The sequence below is a fragment of the Drechmeria coniospora genome, chromosome 01 (assembly GCF_001625195.1).
Source record: "Drechmeria coniospora strain ARSEF 6962 chromosome 01, whole genome shotgun sequence".
Classification (NCBI taxonomy): Eukaryota; Fungi; Ascomycota; class Sordariomycetes; order Hypocreales; family Ophiocordycipitaceae; genus Drechmeria; species Drechmeria coniospora.
In genome coordinates, this window is record NC_054389.1 from 6960173 (window position 1) to 6983542 (window position 23370).

The 23370-nt window shown below is 57.8% G+C and overlaps 7 protein-coding genes across 7 annotated transcripts; 4 read left to right on the forward strand and 3 right to left on the reverse strand.

The window, feature by feature from the left end:
- Nucleotides 1-255: 255 nt before the first annotated feature.
- DCS_01806 (uncharacterized protein) lies at nt 256-1847 on the forward strand (the record flags this gene model as incomplete). The annotated part of the gene is made up of 2 exons (XM_040799137.1): nt 256-495; nt 633-1847. 2 exons carry the CDS (start codon nt 256-258, stop codon nt 1845-1847), a joined length of 1455 nt encoding a protein of 484 aa, XP_040660020.1.
- A 609-nt stretch (nt 1848-2456) lies between these two features.
- On the reverse strand, nt 2457-6365 carry DCS_01807 (Rho guanyl nucleotide exchange factor; the record flags this gene model as incomplete). Its single annotated transcript, XM_040799138.1, has 3 exons — nt 2457-2594; nt 2644-3491; nt 3584-6365. The coding sequence occupies 3 exons, from the start codon at nt 6363-6365 to the stop codon at nt 2457-2459; spliced, it is 3768 nt and encodes a 1255-aa protein (XP_040660021.1).
- Nucleotides 6366-8381: 2016 nt separating this feature from the next.
- On the forward strand, nt 8382-9195 carry DCS_01808 (vacuolar ATP synthase 16 kDa proteolipid subunit 2; the record flags this gene model as incomplete). The annotated part of the gene is made up of 6 exons (XM_040799139.1): nt 8382-8426; nt 8496-8526; nt 8601-8683; nt 8748-8860; nt 8926-9096; nt 9153-9195. 6 exons carry the CDS (start codon nt 8382-8384, stop codon nt 9193-9195), a joined length of 486 nt encoding a protein of 161 aa, XP_040660022.1.
- A 668-nt stretch (nt 9196-9863) lies between these two features.
- On the reverse strand, nt 9864-10716 carry DCS_01809 (uncharacterized protein; the record flags this gene model as incomplete). Its single annotated transcript, XM_040799140.1, has 3 exons — nt 9864-9979; nt 10060-10548; nt 10632-10716. 3 exons carry the CDS (start codon nt 10714-10716, stop codon nt 9864-9866), a joined length of 690 nt encoding a protein of 229 aa, XP_040660023.1.
- A 3057-nt stretch (nt 10717-13773) lies between these two features.
- On the forward strand, nt 13774-14941 carry DCS_01810 (methylenetetrahydrofolate dehydrogenase; the record flags this gene model as incomplete). The annotated part of the gene is made up of 3 exons (XM_040799141.1): nt 13774-13976; nt 14055-14787; nt 14852-14941. 3 exons carry the CDS (start codon nt 13774-13776, stop codon nt 14939-14941), a joined length of 1026 nt encoding a protein of 341 aa, XP_040660024.1.
- Nucleotides 14942-16473: 1532 nt separating this feature from the next.
- DCS_01811 (chromatin remodelling complex ATPase chain ISW1) lies at nt 16474-20062 on the forward strand (the record flags this gene model as incomplete). Its single annotated transcript, XM_040799142.1, has 3 exons — nt 16474-16557; nt 16631-19879; nt 19937-20062. The coding sequence occupies 3 exons, from the start codon at nt 16474-16476 to the stop codon at nt 20060-20062; spliced, it is 3459 nt and encodes a 1152-aa protein (XP_040660025.1).
- Nucleotides 20063-20679: 617 nt separating this feature from the next.
- Nucleotides 20680-21896, reverse strand: DCS_01812 (eukaryotic translation initiation factor 3 subunit 2; the record flags this gene model as incomplete). Its single annotated transcript, XM_040799143.1, has 3 exons — nt 20680-21045; nt 21151-21748; nt 21847-21896. The coding sequence occupies 3 exons, from the start codon at nt 21894-21896 to the stop codon at nt 20680-20682; spliced, it is 1014 nt and encodes a 337-aa protein (XP_040660026.1).
- Between the last annotated feature and the right edge of the window lie 1474 nt (nt 21897-23370).

Below are 23370 nucleotides of genomic sequence, written 5' to 3' on the forward strand. Positions count from 1 at the left end.
CATCATATCCTAGAAGCCATGGATGGTAATGAAACCGGAAGACATAATTTCCCTTGCGCCATCGTCGTTGGAACACCTCCAGGCCTAGGTCCAGATTCCTCCACCTGAGACGGTGCCGAGGCAAAAGACCTGTGTTTCGACCCGTCTCAGCATCGTCCCGAATCGCTCCCTCTATACATTCTTTGTCATCTACGTCATACGCAGCGGTCGATCGATCGATCAAGCTGTTGATTTGCTGCCTCTGCATTGTTTGAGATGCCAGAGAAGGAGTTGCAGGCGATGAGCTCGCAGACGAGCGTCCACTTCCCACTCGAGCCGCTGCCGGCATCGGTGCTGGCAGCGCGGGAGACGACGCGCAGAAACAATGCGAGGGCGCTGGGACTTTGCAGGAGCGGTTGCGAGGAGTTTGACGACCACATCCTGCTCGCCGGCGGTCTCGAAAGGGGGTCCGTGACGGGTGTGAGCTGCGAAGACGAGGATGGCTTCGGTCTCGTGGTGAGTTTGTTCTTGCCTTTACCGGCCTCCCACTCCACCTCATCGTGATTCTGAACCAAGGAAGAGAATGAATGAATGGTTTGCTGATTTTTGGGGCCTCGGGTTTCTGCCCCCTGCTCTGCTAGTTCACCATCCAGATACTCGCTCGCCACTTGTGCGACGACAAAGGCAGCAAAGCCCTCGTCATTACGCCCCGACCGGCCGGCGTACTTCTTGGTGCGCTGAGGGATGGCATCGGTGCTGAGCTCGCTGCACGAGGCGGCGGAGAGAATGTTGAGGCCGCCACGAGGCGCTGTCTGGAGCGCGTGATGCTGTCGTGCGTCTTTGATATTGACGGGTTGTGGGAGGTGCTTGCTGATCTGGATCGGCCGGTCGATACTGGAGTAGAGCATGGCAAGCCTGAACCGCAACCGGACTCGACGTCAGAAAATGCCACGAAGGAAGAGCGGATTGGGACCCCAGTCCCCGAGATTCAGGACAGCGAGGATGACGAGGCATTGACGCCGTCCCCGCCGCCGAAGCAGGATACCACCTCCGAACAAGAAGAATCAGGAGCAGCACCAGAAGCAGCAGCGGCAGCACACAAAGACAAAGCACCCACCCTTCCCTCCGTCGTCCTCGTCACACACTTCTCCGTTCTCCTCACTGGCCTGTTCGCCCACCGCGAGAAATCCGCGGCCCATACCACCATACAGCTTCTCTCCTCCCAGATACGCTACCTTAGTCGCTCCCTGCCCTCCCAGCCGCTGTTTCTGCTTCTTAACTCGACTTCGTCTTCCTCTTCACCATCACCACCGGCCTTCAAAACCACCACCAAGACCACCTCGCCGGACGCGAAACCCCTCGAGCCCACCCTCCGCTCCATCTTCAACCCGGCGCCCCTCGCCATCCCCGGCTACCACCCGCCCCGTGCTGCCATCCGCAGGAACAAGCCCTCCTTCGGCATTGTATTTTCCCAGATGCTCGATTTGCACCTCCTCTGTACCCGCGTCCCCAAGACCCGGCCGGACGCTGACGCGCGGCATCGCGCCGCTGCAACCAACAGCGACAACAAGAGCGAAAGCAGAAGCCATGGCGACAGCATATATGCCGCTGGAGATGACGGAACATGGGGTCCGCCCGCACCGACCGAAACAGGGCCTGCCATCGTCAAATACGTCACCGTTGTCGAGGTCTTACTCGACGATATGGGCCTCTGGCAGGGAAAACGCGGCCATCGACCTCGACGGGAGCAGAGATGGGGCGTCGTTGACGTTGTGAGTACGAATAGAGTCGTGAATGCCATCATCCGCGCCGAAAGTTTGCACCCCGAACTGCCCACTGCAAGGGGCTTTGGAGGACGCAGACCATAACGTCCTGTTGCTGCCCACTGTTGCGTTTGTTGTCGAAACAAGGGGTTCAAGTCTCGTCATCGCTAGATGGTCACATACGATATTGCAGATGAGCATTTAAATCCATTTACGCGCAAAATTATGGTAAAACATGACCTCGCTCTCCGCTGACCTCTGCCCTTCCTTCGTCTGCTCGGCTGCCGACGCTCTACTCTACTTTTACTCTCGTATTGCACAGCACGCACGTTCGCTCCCAGCGCACAGTACAAACACGCTCGGGGCCACCTCTGCCCTTCGCTGCCCGCCCGTCGCTCTTATCGGCGTCCCCCCCCCCCTTCTTGACGAAAGGAGGCGACCAGCGCGAAAGGGAGGGGGGGAAGAGGGAGGGGTGAATCTCAATGTGTAACAAGCTGCTTTCCGCCCAGAGCAACGGTCCATCCGCCGCAACGAAGACTGCGCACGAAACAATACTCGCTCGAGAGTCCTTTCAACCCGGCGGCCCTCGGGGGGAAGGATAAGTGAAAGCGACGCAGCTCGGATGCCATCATGATACAAGAAGAATTTCCTGGATTTCCTGGAAGGGGTTCTAGTCTATGCTGTTGAAATTGTAGAGGGGCGTCAAGGGCATCCCTATCGCAGGGAATCAATGTTGCTGAACTGTGTGGAAGTGACGGATGCAGGGGGCAGTTCCGATTTACGGTTGTTCTTCCAAAAGTCGATGGCTTCGACGACGTCTTCCCCCCGTTCGTCCTCGTACGCAAACAAAATCTATCGCTACGTTAGCAGATGAATGTCGCTCGAGTCCCAAGGTACCTACCTCGTGAGTGCTACTGTGAAGCATTCTGATGTTCTTGTGGGGCACAATGTGAACGGCACCGCTCTCGATGTTTCGCAGCTCGATAAAGTTGGGCTCGAACGCGAGGATCCAAGGATAGCTGAGAGCGAAGCTCTGAGGCGTGCCCTCCCAGTCGAGACGCCACTCCGGCCTGGCCCGCCACCCGTTCCTGTTGACGAAAAAAGAAAACTCCGAGTAGTTCAGCAAGAACTCTCCGTTGAGACGTTCAATGTGAATGGGCCGGACACCTTCCTTGCGAGCGACGAAGTCGAGCGAGGTGTCGGCTTGGTCCAGCAGCGACTGCGTCTCCAGCGTCTCCAGCGATACCACCTCGAAGCCCCTTGCGCAGGCGACGCAGAGTTTCGACTTGAGGAAGTGGACCGAAGACGATTCCGTGGGGATGTAAAACTCCTTGAACGGCCTCAGCTCGTCCTGCCCGCCCGTCATGAACTTGCCCAGACCCTTCTGCTTCTTCGCCTTGGTCATGGCGTCGTTCGGCTCAAAAACTTTAATCGTCGTCGACAATGCTGACGACTTCACGCAGCAGACGAGATGTCTGCCCAGGCAGATGCCTGTCTTGAAGAAGCTGCAGTGGTTCTGGATCTTCTTCGGCCTCTTGGCAAGCGCCGGCTCGTCGGGGTTCAGTGCGGACAACGTGTACGACTGCAGCGTCTTGTTCGACAGCACCAACAGCAGTTGGTACTCTTCCAAGATGTCAATCTGCGTCACGTTTGTCGTCTCCAGCACTCTTCTTGGAACCTGCTCTCTGTTTTTGCGATCCGCCAGGTAGATTCCGTTGTCTGTACCGAATAGGAGCTTACGTCCACCATCTAACAAGGGTCAGCCAGGGCGCGAGGGTGAACGAAGACGGGAGGGAAAAAAAGATTCAGATGGCAGCCGGCCAGCCGTAGGTCATGCTTACCAAAGGGTGTGACGCAGTTGACTTGGTTCGTGCCCACAAAGAAGTTGCTCGAGATGATGGTCGTGTTGATGAAGTCGGCACGAGCGCGGAGGCGCTGCTGCGCGTTGTCGATGAACTCGAGCCACTTCTTGCGGGCCGCCTGGTTGGCGGCGTAGAGTGTAAGCTCATAACCGGCCTTGCCCAGATGGCGGAAAGTAATCGGCCACCCTTCCCCCTTCTTGGCATCGCCAGTGTTGGTTCTGATGGACGGTATCAGACTCGACGACGACCTCTTGACGCCGTCAGGGATGACCTCGTCCATCTCGCGAATGGCGAGAAGCTCCAAGGGAATGGGCCGTCGGTAAGCCTTGATCTCCTCGTTCTTTCCATTCTGCTTGATACGCACAAGCAGGACGGCGTGGTCGAAGAGGAATGAGGTGATCTCCATGGGGTCGGTCGGGGACTTCTTCAGCTGGCTCTTGAAGACGAGCTCGCGGCCCTCCTCGGTGAGTTTGAGGTCAACCCTCTCGTTGGGTCTGAAGCGCAGCTGCTCGTGCAATCGCCTCAGGTTGAACCGGTTCTCGGCCTTGCCCGACTCGGCGTTGACTCGGCCAAGCAAATCCCTGATCATGGTCAGAACCTTGGGGATGTGCTCCTTGTCAGGGTTCCCGTCCTCCGTGTACTTGAGAACATTCTCGAGCAGGAGTGGGTATCGTGCGAGACGGGTCGTGGGTTTGGTGAGGTAGCCGTTGAGCTCCAGCTTTCGTGACTCCTTGCGTCTCTCAATCTCGTCCACGAGCTTGCCGAAGGGAGGGTTGATGGATCGCTCATTCTCAAACTCAAACTTGCCTTCCAGCTGCCTCGAGCCGTAGTAGATGAAGGGCTCAAACTGCGGCACGAACTCGAGGAAGATGTCGCCGCAGTTGTACACAATGGGATCCTTCTGCTGCCGCGCCGTCAACGAGGTCGCAAAGCGCGAGCTGACGGTATGAATGCTCGGATGATCGACAATGTTGCTGAATATGTTCTTGACAACCTTTTCCCGGCGCTGCAGGGGAATAGGCGAAGCCTTTGATCGCAGGGGCAGGACCCAAAAGTCGCGGAGGTATTCCAAGTCCTTGACGAAGTCGCGTTCGGTGTAGCATATCTCGGAGATGACTTCCTGCCTCTTCTTCTCCCTCTCGGAAACGGCGTCGGCGACTTCCTTGGGCACCGAGTTGATCCAGAGCTTCTGCTCGTCCGTCTGGTCAACCTCGTCGTCGTTGACGTTGGCCGAATCTTCCTTGCGCAGGCCGGGCCCCATCTTCAGGTTCAACCTCGAGACCTGCTCCAGACGGCGAGGACAAGCGATGGAGTAGCAGAGTTGGTCTCGCGTGCAGGTGGGCGAGTAGCACTCCGAGAGCAGGACGAAAACGCCGTTGACCGGAGGCTTGTCCTCCGGCTCGTCCATCAGCGTCTCCCTGAACTGATACATTTCCGACTGCGAGTCTCGCAGCCGATGCTCGTACGTCACGTCGTGGAAGAACTTTTGCGCGTCCAGGGACCGGCCGAGCAGCAGCGCTAGGTTCCGGTCCGTCGTCCTGATGATGTAGGACAGGACATCGACGGCCTCGGATCCGCTGAAGGCGTTCTTGTACGTGAGCTCGTTCTTGGTTCGGTCGCCGATTATGATCTTTCGCCGGAAGCAGTCGGCCACCCTCGAGAGCAAAGCCGGGTAGACGAGCGGCGGTCGTATCTTGGTTGCGGTGGCAGGGCGATCACTTTCGATCGACTTGCTCCTGGAGGGCCGCTGGACGAGGGTGGAGGCGTCCGACTCGGACGGAGTGATGGTCGGGGCTATGCTGGAAGCCATCGACATCGTTCTCGAGTGGTCAGGGACGGACCCGGACGACGGGGCCCTCGTCGTGCGCGTCTGGGAGCCGGGGGCGCCGGGGTATCCTGCATTCTGCGGCGGATACCCGTTCGAGATGGTCGACGCATCGGACGGCGCACGGCGATTGGGGATGATTCGGCCGCTCATGGTCTGGTGGGAATCTCTGTCCTGCGGATGGTACGACCCAGACAGCGACATTGCTCGGTCGTCGTGCCGCTCCGGAACGACTCTACCCTGAGCCGTCGTCCTCGCCGAGTTTTGATGACCGTACTGAGCATTTCGAAAGTGGTTCGCCGGCGACTGCTGCTGGTAGGGACCCTGCGGAGCATTGTACATCTGCGGTCGGGGCCCCGAGGCAAGAGACTGGGAGCGATATGGATCGCTGTTGAGGGCGGGACCAGGGCCTCCCTGATAGGGCCTATACGGCTGGTGTCTCGGACCGGGTGACGGTGGCACGGCGTTGCGAGACTCGAACCGTGGAGGCAGCGGGCTTCCAGGGCCAGGATAGGGCCGCCTGGCCTGCTGCTGCTGCGGAGGCATATAGTGCGACTGTTGAGGCGGTAGCTGCCCGCCAGAGGCAGAGCGCGGCCCGGGATGGTACCCGTTGGGGTCAGGGTGCCGATTCCTCGCAGACATGGGCTCGCGTTCGCCGTAGTAGTTCTGGGACTGTTGCCTGGATGGGGGTCGCTGATGCTGGCCAGGCCCGGGCCCAGACCCCGACCCAGGACCAGAACCCATCGACGACATGGACTGCATCCCGCCCTGCTCCACGGCGGGATGCGAGGACGAGGTCATGGTCTGCGAACGGCCCGGCGGAGGGGCGGCGCCAAAGATGTTGGAGAAGGCAGCATCTCGCTGGTGGTTGTTCGCATCGGGGTAGGCGCGCGGACGGTGCGTGGGTGATCGGGGATCGTATTGATAGTCCGCCATCGTGAGCTGATGGGAAGGACGAATGATGTCGTCAGCAAAACAGGACACGAAGAGATGCACGACTCTGCAGCAGCGTCATGGACAGGGAAGAAAAACGAACCGCAGCGAAGCCTCAAGGGCGGCCAGCAGTCAAGCGCTCAAAATCGCGGCGCACCGGCCGTCCGGACAGTCGACGTTCGACGGGGGGGAGCGCCGCCGTCGGAGTCGACGTGTTCGATTTGCTTCACCCCTCCTGCAATACGGGAACGCTTTCCCCGAGGGCTGGTGATGGTGATGGTGATGGTGATGGTGATGGTGGTGGTGGTGGTGGTGGTGGTGACGGTGGTGTTTCGTCCTCGGCGACAACACAGCCGACACGGTGGGTTCCTTGGCGGTGACGAGACGGCGGCGGTAGCGCTCGTGGGCCAAAGATGGGACAGAAGCAGCTCAAGGCTGTATCGTGGTCCCTTGCCGTGGTCCCTAGCTAAGGATCATCCGGGTAGCACCTTTTGTTCGGAGGAAAGGCTCGGGCTCGAGGCTCGAGGGTGGATGGGGGGAGCGGAGCCGCCGACCAGAAACAAAGGTGTCAAGATGATGGCATCAGCGACACGGGATCGTGCTCGAGCACCGGGGCAATTGGGGAGGGTGGGTGGACGCAGGGAGCGGCCGCCGCGGTGATGCCAAAGACAGCGAGCGAGCGAGTGAGCGAGAGAGGGTTTGTGAGATCAAGTTGGTTTCTCCAAGGTCCAGTGTGGCTGAGATAGGTCGGGTGTTCGGATGCTGCGCGAGCCGCTCCACTCACTCCTATCTGCCAACTGCATTCTGGCTCGTCCCAAGGTACCAGAATGCCGTGGTATTGCAGCAATCAGTGGTAGGGGAGTACGGAGCGCGAAGTACACGTACCTCGGAAGCGGCACTGGGTTAGTACCTTGGTAGTATCCAAGGTACAGTACAGTACGTTTCGCTTTAGGGACACCGACCTCCTACGACCACCAAAGTACCTCGAGGCTAGCGGTATCGACGACCAGCCGTAGGGGGGGTGTTCCAGCGCAGCCAGGCATGCTTGGCGGCACCTTGATAGGTACCTAGTACCCACGCAGCATCTCCATGCAGTAATGGCCCATGCCATAAGCACCTACCTAGTACCTATATATCCCAGGTGCTAATACCCCAAGTACTTGTAGTTGTATACGGAGTACCTAGTACCTATATATCCCAGGTGCTAATACCCCAAGTACTTGTAGTTGTATACCAAGTACCTAGTAAGTATACCTACTAGGTACTAGGTACGGAGTACTAGTACCGTCCGAAGTGCAGTACTCCGTAGTGCCTGTGGACATGAAAGTACTGTCGTCCGTACTCCGTACTAGGTACTAGGTACCTAGTACTGGGAGCCAAGTAGTGGGCGGTACGGAGTAAGTGCACAGTACCTAGTAAGTACCTAGTACTTGGCACTGAGCCATAGCGGCTCTGTGGCCCGAGACACTACAGGTGCACCACTCAATTGCACCAACGCACATTGCACTGCACAACTTGCAAGGGACTGCCTTGGCGACCGTTGAATGGTTGTTGCTACAGTGGTGCTATGCAGCAGCACCTACGGAGTCGGTACTTCAAATGGCAGCTCTCGACTAAGGCAGGTCAGCATGTCACGATTTGAAGTCAAATGTTGGCCCCTTCAAGTTTGTGAAGAAGATAAAATCCCGCAAAGCCACCATTCGCCGCATGCTGCTCGCGATCTGCAGCGTCGATGAATGCTGGGTGGCCAGAAAATAAGACGTAGGAATTCACGTCGAGCGTCGCGTTCAGGTACGGAGATCTAATAGGGGGCGCTTTCCAGTGCACCAGCGGTCGCGATGCTAAATCACGTGCCCGGTCAGGAGGCATCGTATCTACTGCATGATTGGCTGTGTGACGCCAAGCTCTCGATTGGACCTAGTCGGCGACCTGCGTTGAAGGCAACGACTTGCCCCGAGCTTCTGTCGACAACATCTTGATCCGCGTCCGTCGCCGTTGTTCAGCAATCCCACCGCCGCGATGGATTCAGAGCTCACTCCCAAATTCGCCCCATTCATTGGGATGGTAGGCTCACCCCCCCTTTTGGCCTTGAGAGAGCATGCCGCTTCATGCTAACACGTCCCCCCCCCCCAGGCTGGCATTGGGGCCGCCATGGTCTTTGGGTGTAAGTCTTTCTCCCTCGCCGGCCGACGACGGCATCGCGATACGAGATGTGTGTTCTGAAGGAGATTTGTGTAGCCATCGGCGCCGCCTACGGTACCGCGAAGTCGGGAATCGGCATCGCAGGCGTGGGAACGTTCCGACCAGACCTAATCATGAAGGTATCATCCGCCACTCGAATGCTCACGACATTGACGGAAGACCAGCTGACTCCCGTCGTCGCAGTGCCTAATCCCCGTCGTCATGTCCGGCATCATCGCCGTCTACTCGCTCGTCATTTCGGTCCTCATTGCCCAGGACCTGAACCCCCCCGGCAACGAAAGCTACTCACTATTCGCGTGCGTCGCCCTGCCACGTCCCGAGCCCTAATACGTACGACTCTATATCTAATGCAATTTGCCAGTGGTTTCATGCATCTAGCATGCGGCACCGCAGTTGGCATGACTGGCCTCGCCGCCGGCTATTGCATCGGCATCGTTGGTGACTCGGGCGTTCGCGCCTACATGGAGCAGTCGAGGATCTTTGTCGGCATGGTTCTCGTTCTCATTTTCGGCGAAGTGCTCGGCCTCTATGGGTGCGTGCAGAAGTCGTGCGAGCGGGTGGAAGGAACTGGCGCTGACCGGCCTGCAGCCTCATCGTCGCTCTCCTACTCAACGCCCGCAGCAAGGGCTGAGCTCGCCGAGCGGGTCGAAAAGAATGCAAATCGAAGGCCATGTCGACGCCGAGGGGTGTGCGGGATGGTTTGCTTGCGCGAGACGGTAACCGGTCGCCAGACAGCAAGGGTAAGCAATGTCTTGATAGCTGCATGGGTTTGGCGTTTTGGATGGCGTACGTTTCGACGCAGATGGAGCTCAGACGGAGCTTGTACAGAATTCAGAGTCGATGGCAGCCTTACTTTTGCACCCAAAGTGCACAGATTCACATGGGGCCGCGTACACGATATGACGGTTTCCGATCCCCACAGGCGCCCGTTCCGTGGTGACTGTTGTCCCATTTTCGGCAACTGGCTACGCATCTCAACCCTCAGTATCCAGATTTCATCATTCGCTGTGCTGGATGACATGTACAAAGTTGACGAGGACGAGGACGACGAGCCATGGCCGTCTGCCCAAAGTACACGTACTCCTATTACATGCACGAGTACTCCCGTGTACGCACTTGCGGTATACCTGTCGGCAGACGAGAAGTGGGGTGCGTGCCAAAAAAAAAACATCCACTCTTCACGGACAACGCAGCGTCATGAGGGGGCAAGGATGTCGTCATGGTGTGTAGGGGAATCGGAAAGTGAACGGTTTGCCGGTCCAGGCGGGGCGGGTGCCAAGCCGTGAGGCGATGGCTCGGCTACGAAAGCAGGCGACCGCCGATGCGACGGAGGAGCTTCTTCCTCTGCTGGTTGTCGATTTCGCGACGATACTTGGCCCACGTCCTCTCGCGCTCCTCCCAGCTCTTCATTTGCACTGAGAAAGGTTCAAAGTCAGCGTCATCCGCCAGAGTCGGCGTCGCGGGGGTTGCGGGCGGCGGTGCCGCGGCGACGTACGCAATAGCCAGTCCCACTGCCTGTCCTCTCGGATGAGTATGTCGTCGCCGCTCTCTCGCGCGAGCCGCTCACGACGAGCCTGGGCGGCAGCCACCTCACCGACCAAGTAGGGGTCTTCCAGAGGACGAATACCTTGGGGCGCTTCCTCGACCCGAACCACGGGCGGCCGCTCGGTCGCCACCGGACGCCTCGTGGGATCGTTCATCTGATAACGGCCGTCGGTGATGCGGCGCTCGGCAACGTTGCGATACTGACGGGCCGCGGGGGCATTGTTGGCGAAGAAGGTGGGAGCGCGAAAGTCGCGCAGGGCAATGGCGCCCTGCGAGGAAACGGGGGGGATCGGCGGCAGGCCGGTGGCGAGCGGACGAGGCGTCGACGACTGCCGGTGGCGAGCGGGCGAGGCAACGTCGGAGGCTGTCGCTCGGGGAGCATAGGCGGGAGCAGTGTCGGGGAACTGAGCGGTGGAGTGGTACGATGGCACGTCGGAAACTGCCACGGCGCGTCAGCCATCGTCCCCGTCATGCTCTCGCACGCATGGCGGTCACGCAATGCCGCGGGTGCTCATCACTCACCATACGAGGGCGCGGCCGATCGGATCGAGGCCGTCTCGAAGTCCTCGGCGCCATGGCGAGGGGTCGACAAGGCGCCCGTCATCATGGGCAGATGATGCAGGCCAGCCTGGGAGGAGAAAATGCGACGTCGTTTGAGCCTCTAGCCGAGTGGCCGGTAAAAGGTGGCCGTTGGCGGTACGGGTTGGTCGTGGAGAACGGGGTCGAGGCCGCGGGACGATGGATGACCTGCCGGAGGAAATATGACGCAAGTGAAGCTGGAGCTCAGGCCAGGGAGGCAACCAAGGTAACTGTGAATCCGGATGCCCGCGGACCAAGCATATAGCATGCGGACTCGTGAACTTGCCAAACCGAGCGTGACTCGGACGGTGCAGCGCCGAGAAGGCTAGGTTGAAGCCGCACAACCAAGGAACCAGCCGTGGATATCGACCAAGAGGGATGGGCTGCATGCAGTGAGCAACATTTGCGTTGCATGGGTGTGACGTCCCTCAGGAAGACATTGGTCCGGTGGGCCGATGCCTATGTGAAAGACAGAAGGGACGAGGAAGCAAGGGATGAAGGAATCGAGGAATCGAGGAGTCGAGGAGTCGAGGAGTCGAGGAGTCGAGGAAATGCAGAGACGAGCAAGCACGAGAAGATGACGGTGGACGAGGGGGGGGGGGGGGGGCAGGACGTCACACATACGCACATGGGATCGTGAACGAATCATCGAGACGTGCGATACAACCTACCTTCCCACCAGAGTCATGACGAGTATTTACCTCACAAGGGGGGGGGGGGGCAAATCCAAGGAGACTGGAGTAGACGAGTAATATTAAGAATAACAGCGGCCCCGAGGGGGTGGCCACAGCCTACGGAACCTTGCGTTCTCGGGATGGATGGGGGCGAGAGGTCGTGTTCGGGGCGACGGGCGGTAACTGGCAACTAAAAGCACCAACTATACGTCTGTGGCGCGGGGTACCTCGACAACATGGCGGGGTAAGCGTGCGCCCAGCAGGGCATCGCTCCAGGGCCGACCAGCTGACAGGAGGCCGGCCACAGCCCCTACGAGTTGGCGCGCCGGGGCGTGGAGGGTCGGCTCCAGGCATTGGCTCTCGCTATTCCAGCTGGCTGCGGAGGGGGGGGCGAGGGGCGAGGGACCGCTACGAGTTCTAGCTTGGCTGCCTTGCAGCGGTGGGCCATGTCTCTGTTTGCAAGCAAAGTACAGGAAAGACGCACGACAGGGCGTTCATGTACGCCAACTTGCACGCCAACTTGTACGCCAAAGGGGAGAGGATGGAACAAGTACAGCGCTTGGCCGTTCGTGCTAGGTACGACGACGAGAACAACCTACCATTGCTATAATTACACCAACTTCAGCGCCGCCACCGACAGACCTTTGCCTCATCCTGCTCGTCCTGTCTCCCCCCCCGTCTCACCAAGGCTCATGGCCTTTTTTTGGTGGAGCGCGATGAGGTGTTCTGCTGCTGCATGCGGCATGCTGCATGCTGCATGTGCTATTGAAAGTCGGGCAAGTCGGAAAATCTTGGCTACCTACTATATTAGTACTGTGCATGGCAATCAGGAAGAAGTGTGTGATGTTCCCAGGGTGTAATCCGTACACCCAAGCATTATGACTATCACTTCTACTGGGCACCTCTGATACGCAGTTGGGTACCTAATAAAGAGTGGTATGTGTAGTACTTAAGTAAGTACAGTAATAATGGTGTGGTTGTACGGAGTACCTGTACAAGTACAGTATGTACGGAGTTCCATGAGGCGAGGCGAGCGTACCTACAAGTACCTCGTATTTACCTAATACCTACAGTACTCACAAGCAGGGTTAGGTTGTCAATGCCCCGAATTACTACTTACGTTCGGAGTGCATGTGCAATACTGTAGTACGGAATTCAAGTAATAGTACCGTGCAGTTGTGGACTTGCCTTGTTTGGTGTTGGAGTGCAAGGTGAAGCCGGCATGCCTCAGTACGGCTGCACTACCGTGGGTGGTCACTGGTGGTAGCACATGCATACCCAGTACCTTATAAGTAACAAGGTGCCTAGTAGCGGACAATCAGTGTCCAGCCAGTGGGAACTCGAGTTGTCCTGTCCCCTGACGTCGCGAGACTTTTGCAATAATGACGACTCTCGTCAACGGTGCGCAAACTAGGGGCGCGCAGAGCAGCTACAGAGAGGTCAATGTAGCATAGCAAAACACACAAGTATGCGGCTGGCTGACGACCATTGCCCGTCCTGGCATTCGTATGTGCATGCCATGAGCGCCCGACCCGTTTGCCATGGGGATGCTATCCGCAGCACCAACCAGGTTACGTGCAGGCCATGTACCGCGCACGAACAGTACGCCGTACTACATGTACTTGCAGTTGCTGGATGAAAGAGTGCAGATGCTCAAGCACACGCTTAGTCCTTACAAGTACTCCGTACTGGAGTAAGTACAGTAATAATTAGGTACTAAGGGAGCACTGCAATAATAGTGCCTACTGTACACCAAATTACTGACTACGAGGCACTAGGAAGGTCCCTACAGTAATACTCGCTACCTACTACCTAGTAGGTACATGCTACAGTGCCCAAGTACTAGGTACATACTCCAGTGCCTGAGTAATAGGTACATGCTCCAGTGCCTGAGTAATAGGTACGGTACTCTGTAGGTACCAATGCAGAAGAACGAAGCAACCAATACTTACTTGTACGCTGCAAGTAGAGTACGCAGCAGGGAATACAGTGCAAGTGCATGCGCTACGAGCACTTGCATCCCTTCTGCGACTTCATCGACACGCAGGTCTGCGGCCGCTCAACATTCAGCACACGCATGCGTGCAAGTGCATTCCCCGTCCAATTCTGTCGCCGCTCCCGAGGATTCGCGCACCTTTGGCTGGGCCCGTGCAAACACTTGCCGCGCTCTGACCTCGATGGCGAATGCAACAGCAGTAGGTGCATCGCAACGTTCGCTCGGCCACCTCGTCTGATGGCTGGAGCTGCGACGGCGGACAGCGCGAGAATAACAGCGGGGCTGGCGGGAACGAACACGCTCGAGTCCCTGGATGGGTCCTTTTTTTTTCCGCCGCCGTGATAAATGCCCCTCCACCTCGACGACGACTCGAACCTTGACTTCTTCCCTTGCACGTCCCTCGTGCCAACTCGCCATGGCTTCGCAAGACGTCCCCAAGACCTGCAAGGTCATCACCGCAGACACCATCGCCAAGGGTCTCCTGGCCGAGGTCAAGGAAACGCTGGCCAGGGTCCAGGTTCCAAACGGCGCCGAGCCGACGCTCGCCGCCTTCCTCGCCAACGGAGATCCGGCCGCGGTCAAGTACGCCGAGTGGTCCAAGAAGACGTGCGAGGAGAAGTGAGTGTTGATCGGACGCCCCCCTTCCCCGGGCCGTGCCCGTCGAGTGCTGACGGGTCGACCCCCCCCCCCCCCAAGCGGCTTCAAGTTTGACCTCCGCACCGTCGACAAGGAGTCCCTCGAGGAGGAGATCATGCGGGCCAACGAGGACGACGACATCGACGGCACCATCGTCTACTATCCCGTCTTCCCCCAAAACCCCATCCACGACAAGTACGTGCAGGAAACGGTGGACCTGTCCAAGGACGTCGAGGGCATGCGCCACATGCACCTCCACAACATGTACCACAACGTCCGCTTCCTCGACGCGCCCGAGAACAAGAAGAAGTCGATACTGCCCTGCACGCCGCTCGCCGTCGTCAAGATTCTCGAGCACCTGCAGATCTACAACCTCATCCTCGCGCCCGGCAACCGGCTCTTCGGCAAGACCATCACCGTCATCAACCGGTCCGAGGTCAACGGCCGGCCGCTCGCCGCCCTGCTGGCCAACGACGGCGCCACCGTCTACTCGGTCGACGTCACCGGCGTCCAGCTCTTCACCCGCGGCCAGGGCATCAAGCACCCGCGCCACCAGGTCGAGGACAAGGAGGGCTGGGGCCTCGAGGAATGCCTGCCCCTGAGCGACGTCGTCATCGGCGGCGTGCCGGCCGAGTCCTTCAAGGTGCCGACCGAGCTCATCCGAGACGGCGCCGTCTGCATCAACTTTTCGTCGCACAAGAACTTTGACGGCCCGGCCATCAAGGAGAAGGCATCCATCTACGTGCCGTCGGTCGGCAAGGTCACCATCGCCGTGCTTCTGCGGAACCTCGTGGTGAGTACGACCACGACCTACGCGGGGGCCGCGAGACGCGCCGCGCGCTAACGGACCTGCGCAGCGATTGATTGCCAACCGACCCTCCAAGGATGGTACGGCCGAGGGCGTGATTCAGGCGAAGAGCGAGGCGTTTGTCGATGACTATGCGTAGCCGCCGGTTCGCCAACGTCCCGCCGAGGAAACTCGCGGCATGCATGTTGGCATTTTCACGAAGCGTAGAGAACATGATGCCACCGCTTGCTGCGGTTTGATGCTTCCCTCGTTGTCCGATGCGAGACCGGGCCCCCGTCGCGGTGCCGATGCTCACGAGGGTGGGTGGGAACCCTTTGGCGACGCTGTCCTCGTTGTTACCCTGCGAATGATGGCATGGTGGATGCCGTGCACGCCGAGATGGGCCCCCATGCGGAGCAACGTGCGAAGGAAGAAGAAGATGGCGAACGGATACGAAGCCTGAACGTGGTCCGTTGCGAGCGTGCATTTTACGTAGCATGGATGCATGGTACGAATCTCACCATGGGGTGATTGGGTCTGTGGTGAGGAAATCGCCGACAGTATGCGCGATGCGGCCGCTGTAGTTGTAGTTGTACAATAGTTGTACTCTGTACATTACTGTACATGGACAACTACAGCACTGTACTTGTCTGGTACGGAGTACTGTACGCTTGCATGTACATGTGCCTCATCGATTGATCATTGAGAATCACACACGTTGTCGGTGTACTTGGAGGAAAACTTTAATACAATGGATATTTGATCAAAGCATTCGGTCACCGCAAGAGTGCAGATGCAGTACGGTGTACACCTACTGCACACATCTTGATCCAATTTGACCTCATCCTTCCAAGGGGTAGGTGTAGTATTGCTCCGTACTTACTTACAGTACATTTACTCCGTACTTGTAACTACTGTAGGCACTTAAACTACAGCACTTTGTACAGTACATGTGCGCGTACCATGCTCCGTACTTGTCATGTACAGTGCATACCAAGTACAAGTATAAATAGGTAATTACTTGTATAGTATACCTACAGTACGGAGTACTTACGTACATTACAGTTCCCAAGTACAATACTCCTACAGGCAACAGTATTTTCGGAATTTCTTTGTTCCCCTGGGCTAGGCCTATTACTCCGTAATTAAGTAATACAAGGAGAACTGCAGGAAGCGGTGGATCACGTAATACAGTACTTCCTTACTTACGCGCTAGCCCCGAAACCACCGGCCTTTGATGGCACGCACCGTAAATACTTGGGGAGTACAGACCAAGTACGGAGTGCCGCACCGTAAATACTTGGGGAGTACGGACCAAGTACGGAGTGCCGCACCGCAAATAGTGCCCGTGCATTGTACTGCAAAGTAATTACACCGTACCTACTTACTTATGCTCCGTACCTGTACAGTAAGTACACCGTACACATAACCTTCTCGTAGGCAAACTAGCGATACCAATCCTCCACCCTACGACCTCCATCTCTGAAAAAACGTCGACACTTCTGCATCACTTGCACGCGTGCACAAGACACGTTCAGCGGCGGCACCGGCGAACCTCTTCTCCAGGACAGAACACAGTGCATCGCTGACGTTGACGAATCTATCGAACCGGCACGTTTGGTGCGAATTGCGTCTCAACGCGTCTTATAGGCGTTCCGTCGCGTTAAGAGGTTCAACTTCTCCGTCACCCTCATGGCTTCCCAACCCCAACCGAGCGGCATCGACACGGACGCGTCCATGTCGGACGCTCCCGAAAACCGCCGTGGCGAGGAAGTCGTGAGTGCACGCCACCAGGTCCCGGCCGATTTCGTGCGGCTCGAAATGGACCTCTCACTGACTGCGTATCCAGGACGTCGACGAAACCCCAGATTATACCGACTCGGACACCAACCCCAACACAACAGCCAGCAGCGTCGTCGGTGAGCCCTTGACCGATGGCCGCAAGCGACGCACCGAGGCGAACCAATTGCGCCGCAGCATTTTTGGCAGGAAGCATGACCGTCTCGGCGAATCCAAGGTAGGCAAGCGGCAGCCTGCTGTGGTGCTGCCCGTCCGTACCCACGACACGTCGATGCTAACCGCCGCCTTGCAGGAGGATGACACCATCCGCAGATTTCGATATCTCCTGGGCCTCACAGATCTCTTCCGTCATTTCATCGAGACGAATCCCGACCCCAAGATTCGCGACATCATGGCCGAGATCGATCGTCAAAACGCCGAGGCCGCGCGGTCAAAAAAGGGCGGCGCGAGGCAAGGCGGCGCCACGAGCGAGAGGCGTCGACGGACCGAGGCCGAGGAAGACGCCGAGCTGCTCAAGGACGAGAAGCACGGAGGCTCCGCCGAAGTCGTCTTTCGAGAGTCGCCCACCTTTATCCAGGGCACCATGAGAGACTACCAGGTCGCCGGTCTCAACTGGCTCATATCGCTGCACGAGAACGGCATCTCGGGCATCCTCGCCGATGAGATGGGCTTGGGCAAGACGCTCCAGACCATCTCTTTTCTCGGCTACCTCCGCCACATCGCCGGCATCACCGGCCCGCACCTAATCACCGTTCCGAAATCCACGCTCGACAACTGGAAGCGCGAGTTTCAGAGGTGGACGCCCGAAGTCAACGTCCTCGTTCTCCAGGGTGCCAAGGACGAACGCCATAACCTCATCAACGAGCGTCTCGTCGACGAAAAATTCGACGTTTGCATCACGAGTTACGAGATGATTTTGCGGGAGAAAGCCCACCTGAAGAAGTTTGCTTGGGAGTACATCATCATTGACGAAGTAATCCCCCCCCCCGACGTCTTCGCGAGCACCGCTAACGTTCCTCAGGCCCATCGGATCAAGAATGAAGAATCATCCCTTTCGCAGGTCATTCGCCTCTTCTCCTCGCGCAACCGACTGTTGATTACGGGAACGCCTCTGCAGAACAACCTCCACGAGCTCTGGGCGCTCCTCAACTTTCTTCTCCCCGACGTTTTCGGCGACTCCGAGGCGTTCGATCAGTGGTTTTCCGGACAGGATCGCGACCAGGATACCGTCGTCCAGCAGCTGCACCGTGTGCTCCGTCCGTTCTTGCTCCGAAGGGTCAAGAGCGATGTGGAGAAGAGCCTTCTGCCGAAGAAGGAAGTCAACCTCTACCTCGGCATGTCCGACATGCAAGTCAAGTGGTACAAGAAGATCCTGGAAAAGGACATCGATGCCGTCAACGGCGCCGGCGGAAAGCGCGAGTCCAAGACGAGGCTTCTCAACATCGTCATGCAGCTGCGCAAGTGCTGCAACCATCCGTACCTGTTCGAGGGCGCCGAACCTGGCCCGCCCTACACGACCGACGAGCACCTCGTCTTCAACGCCGGAAAGATGGTGGTGTTGGACAAGCTCCTGGCCCGCATGCAGAAGCAAGGCAGCCGCGTCTTGATCTTCTCCCAGATGAGCCGTCTGCTGGACATCTTGGAGGACTACTGCGTCTTTCGGCAATACAACTACTGCCGGATCGACGGCGGAACGGCCCACGAAGATCGCATTGCTGCCATCGACGAGTACAACAAGCCTGGCTCGGAGAAGTTTGTCTTCCTTTTGACGACGCGAGCGGGTGGCCTGGGCATCAACCTCACAACGGCCGACATTGTCGTCCTCTACGACAGCGACTGGAATCCCCAGGCCGACTTGCAAGCCATGGATCGTGCTCATCGAATCGGCCAGACGAAGCAGGTGGTTGTCTACAGATTCGTCACGGACAATGCCATCGAGGAAAAGGTCTTGGAGCGAGCGGCTCAGAAGTTGCGCCTCGATCAGCTCGTCATCCAGCAGGGCCGCGCCCAGATCGCCGCCAAGGCTGCCGCCAACAAGGACGAGCTCCTGTCTATGATTCAGCACGGGGCCGAGAAGGTTTTCCAGACCAAGAGTGCCGCGAGCAAGGAAGGCGACGGCGCGGATGAGTACGACATTGACGAAATCCTGGCCCAGGGCGAGAACCGGACGAAGCAGCTGAGCTCAAAGTACGAGAAGCTGGGCATCGACGACTTGCAAAAGTTCACGTCGGAGTCGGCCTACGAATGGAACGGCGAGAACTTTGCCAATGTCAAGAAGGATATCAACTTGAACTGGATCAACCCGGCCAAGCGAGAGCGCAAGGAGCAGTCGTACTCGATGGACAAGTACTTCAGGCAGGCCATGTTCCCCAATCCCAAGGCGGACGCGAAACCGAAGGCGCCTCGAGCTCCGAAGCAGGTACCCGTGCACGACTACCAGTTCTACCCTCAGCGTCTGCGAGACATCCAGGATAGGGAGACGGCCTTTTACCGGAAGGAGATTGGGTACAAGATCCCACTCGTCGACGGGGACTCGGACACACTCTCGGAGCGGGAAGCCGAGCGAGCGCTCGACCAGCAAGAGATTGACAACGCGACCCCGCTGACGGACGAGGAGCGACAGGAGAAGGAGGAGCTCTCGGAACAGGGGTTCGGTCAGTGGAACAAGAGAGACTTTCAACAGTTCGTCAACGGCTCCGGAAAGTACGGCCGGGCCGACTACGAGGGCATATCCCAAGAGATTGGCAGCAAGACGCCGGCGGAAATCAAGACGTACGCAAAGGTCTTCTGGCAGCGGTACACGGAGATTGCCGATTACACCAAGTACATCAAGGTCATCGAGGATGGCGAGGAGCGAACGCGCAAGATTGATAACCAGCGGAAGCTTCTTCGGAAGAAGATGCAGCAGTACAGGGTGCCTCTGCAGCAGCTCAAGATCAACTACTCGGTCTCCACGACGAACAAGAAGATTTACACGGAGGAAGAGGACCGATTCCTCCTCGTCTTGCTGGACAAGTTCGGCATCGACTCCGAGGGCCTGTATGAGAAGATGCGCGACGAAATTAGGGACTCGCCACTCTTCCGCTTCGATTGGTTCTTTCTCAGCCGCACGCCGACGGAGCTCTCGCGCCGCTGCACGACGCTGCTCACAACCATTGTCAAGGAGTTCGAGGAAGCACCCTCGCGCGGCGCCAATGGCGTGAACGGCAAGTTGAAGCGCGAGATGGACGACGAAAACGACGAGGACAGCGTGCTGGGAATGGCGCCGGCCAAGAAGAAGTCCAAGACGGGAGCCAAGGTATGCTCGCAATCATGGTAGCGCACTCGCGGTACTGCCTGCTGACGCGATGCACAGAATAAAGCCCTGGAACATGTCAAGCCGGGCAAATCCGCCTCGGCCGCGCCGTCGAGAGCCTCCAGCGTCGCCTCCTCGGTGGCCGGCTCGGCAAAGGGGAAAAAGCAGAAGGGGCGAAAGAGGTGACGGGGGGAAGGATGGAATCAGTGCGAAATGGAACGACTTATTGTGGCTGGTTATAGATTGGCGTTCTGCGAGGTTCATGGCCGCGTTCGAATACCGTATTTTGCGGCTTGTTTGCGTACTGTCGGAGGGTAGATGTATGGGAAGAAGAATCATGACACCACAGGTGAACGGGCGTCTGCCTCGACGATGCCGGTCGGTGGTGATTTGCAAGGTGCCGGGGCAAAGATGACGCGACGGAGAAGCAGCACGAGAAGATGGAGGCGTGCTGGCCCAAGTGCAACAAGTGTTATTCCCACATCTAAGTGATGCTGCTGCCTGCCATTCATCTCGACCGAGCTCTCTCGGGGGTCTACTCGACTGCGGCGGTATTCCATGGAACAGATACAGCAAATCGACACTCTCCGTCAGTCCACGCAAGCCGCCGTTTTCCCCGGTCCTGACAAGATTGGTAGGCAGCACTCAAGAACATTCGGAAATTTCCTTCCCTTCCACCTATAACGCCGTACTATGTATGCAAGCAGACAGGAAAAGACGAACTTGCCCTCCCGCAGTCGAGCCTAGCCAAACCGGCGGCGGATTCGGTAGGCGGGCGGGGTTGGGAGAAGGCGAGGCATTTTTTACTGCATCCGGTTCGCGCGTTCCCTCTCGACCTCGTACATGAAGTCAAAGTAACCCTTGTCGAAGTGGTGAACGCGGACGTAGCCGTCCTCGCCGCCGCTCGCGTAGCTCTTGCCCGTGGGGTCGCAGGCAACGGTGTTGAGCGGACCGAAGTGGCCGCGGACACGGCCGATCTCGTCCTCGAAGATCTTGTGATAGAAGCGGGCCTCGAATTTACCCTGGCGAGCGGCCGTCGTCGTGACGTCCATGGCGGCCTGACCACCGCCGAGGATGACAAAGTCCTTCTTGGGGACGATGCATGCGCTGTTGAGTGGCGTGTCGGCGGGGTAGTTCTTCATGACCTCGAGGTCGCGGGCCGAGATGAGCTGGCGGTAGGTGAGCACGGGGCACGCTCATCTCCGAGGCGGGGACGAGGGACAGGAAACGAGGAACAAGAAGGACGAGGGAGAGGGGGCGCGGGTGCGTCGTACCTTGGCCGTCTTGTCCTTGCAGGCGGTGATGCAGTAGGTGCGGTCCGCGGACCACTGAAGGTCGACGATGGGGTTGTTCAGCTCGTGGATGGGCACATTGTCCAGCAGCTCGCCCGTCTTGCCGTCGTACTGCGAGATGCTGCCGTCCTCGTGGCCGGCGATGATGTACTTGTTCATGGCGCTCCAGCCGGCGACGGTGGCCTTGCTCTCGTCGCAGACGATGGTGAGAAGGCGCTCCTCGGACTGCTCGGCGTTGACGTCGGGGTTGATCTCCATGACGACGATGTTGCTCAGGTAGCCCATGCGCTTCTCGGTGACGCCGAGCAGCTTGGTGCCATCCTCGTTGAACTCGACGCGCTTGACGGCCGTGGGGAACTCCCAGGTCTTGAGGCAGCGGCCGGTCTTGACCTCCCAGAGGCGGATGGTGTTGTCGGCCGCGCCCGAGGCGATCATGGTGGTGGTGGGATCGACGTCGACGGTCCAGATGGCACCGACGTGGCCGTGGTAGGTGCCGAGACGCTCGCCATTGTGGGAGAACCAGGCGCAGATTTGCTGATCCTTGGCGACGGAGAAGATGATGTCACCGTCCAGGTTGTATCTATCGGGAGAGCCCAACGTTAGCCTTTCCGACTCGACGACTCCTCGCTTCGGCAGCACCGCGCGATGCGAGGAGGGATTCGAGGTGCGAGGTGGTACCTGATCTGGGTGAGGGCACGCTCGTGCCCAGAGAGGAGGATGGGTCTCATGCTGGGCGGTTGCGGATCGTCACGAATGCCCTCTCGGTGCGTTTGCCAAGGGAGGGTATTTATAGGGCAGGCAGACGGGCGAAGGGAGGAGCTGAGGTCGAGGACGGAGGCGGGAGGCGGGAGGGAGGAGTCATACGTCGACGTTGGTTGAGGACTGGAGTGAGTGAGTGAGTGAGTGGGCTTTGAATTTTTGGTGATTGTGCGTTTTGGTGGGGCGTGACTTTTGGCCGCAGGGGGGGTCTGGAGCGGGGGGAGGGGGGGGGGGGGTTGAATTTTACACCTGGTGCTTACCTATGCAGGCGGGATGCGGTGTCGAAATGGCCCAGGCATGTCCATATTTCGCCATCAGAGTCGACTCACCATCAGCACCTCTGGGGACATTGCGGCCAACAATGCAGTGCAGGGCCATGGATGCGGCCTCTCACATTGACGATGGATGGATTCTGGCAAAGAAGAGGAATTTTTGTTTCGGTTCATTCTGGGTGCACCTGGGTGTGAAAGCGGAGGAACAGGCAGAACGAGGCAAGACAGGGCCTGCCACGAACTTGGCCACAGTAATAAATACTCCGTACAGCACTGTACTGTACTTGCATGCATACCTATGAGGAGTACGGAGTACCTGGTTGTACTTGCAGTAATACAAGTAGGTGTACATGCATGTACAGTGCGATACTCTTGCACCTCCTTGTACATGTATGAGAACTGTAAGTGCAAGTATAGTACAAGTACTGTAGGTGTACGTTTACGGTATACCGCATACACCTAGGTAATTACTGATACCAACAGTACTTGTATGTACGCCTAATAGCAGCATAGTATTACTCCGTACTGTAGGTAGTATTACTGCAAGTAGGTACTCCATACTCCGTACTTGCATACAAATACTGTACTGTAGGAAGCGATAGGAACTGGGTGGGCTATCTACCTCACTTTACTCCGTACTACTATTACTATTACTACTTGGATACACAAGTATCAAGTAATCAAGTGCAAGTAAGTACTCCGTACAACGTACTCAGTACTGTGCAGTACAACGTACTCCGTACATACAAGTACTTTCGGGAATGAGCAAGTACTTGCACATGTATTTTTTTTAGATGCAGACCAGAGGCAAACACTGTTGGTAAGTACGTGCAGAATACGGTACCAAGAACATTTACATGCCGACCTACCTCGAGTGAGTCAGCGCAAGGTAATACTCCGTACAGAATGGTTGGTGGGAAACTGGCATTCTCCCATTTCGTGCCTGTCAAGGCATCGTCCGCCCACCTACGGAGACATGCTGGAAGAAGTTGGTTGGTATCACTCTTCTAGGTGCAGAGTGCAGCAGGCGTTGCTCATGCCTACTACCGTTAGTACCTTGGGAACCTTTGTATGCCAGGGGTAGGATGCAGGACGTGCAGGGCCTACATGTACACTGTACTTGCTCCGTAGCGCCGGCGGCCGTTACGCAACAGTGTCCAAGGAACCACTC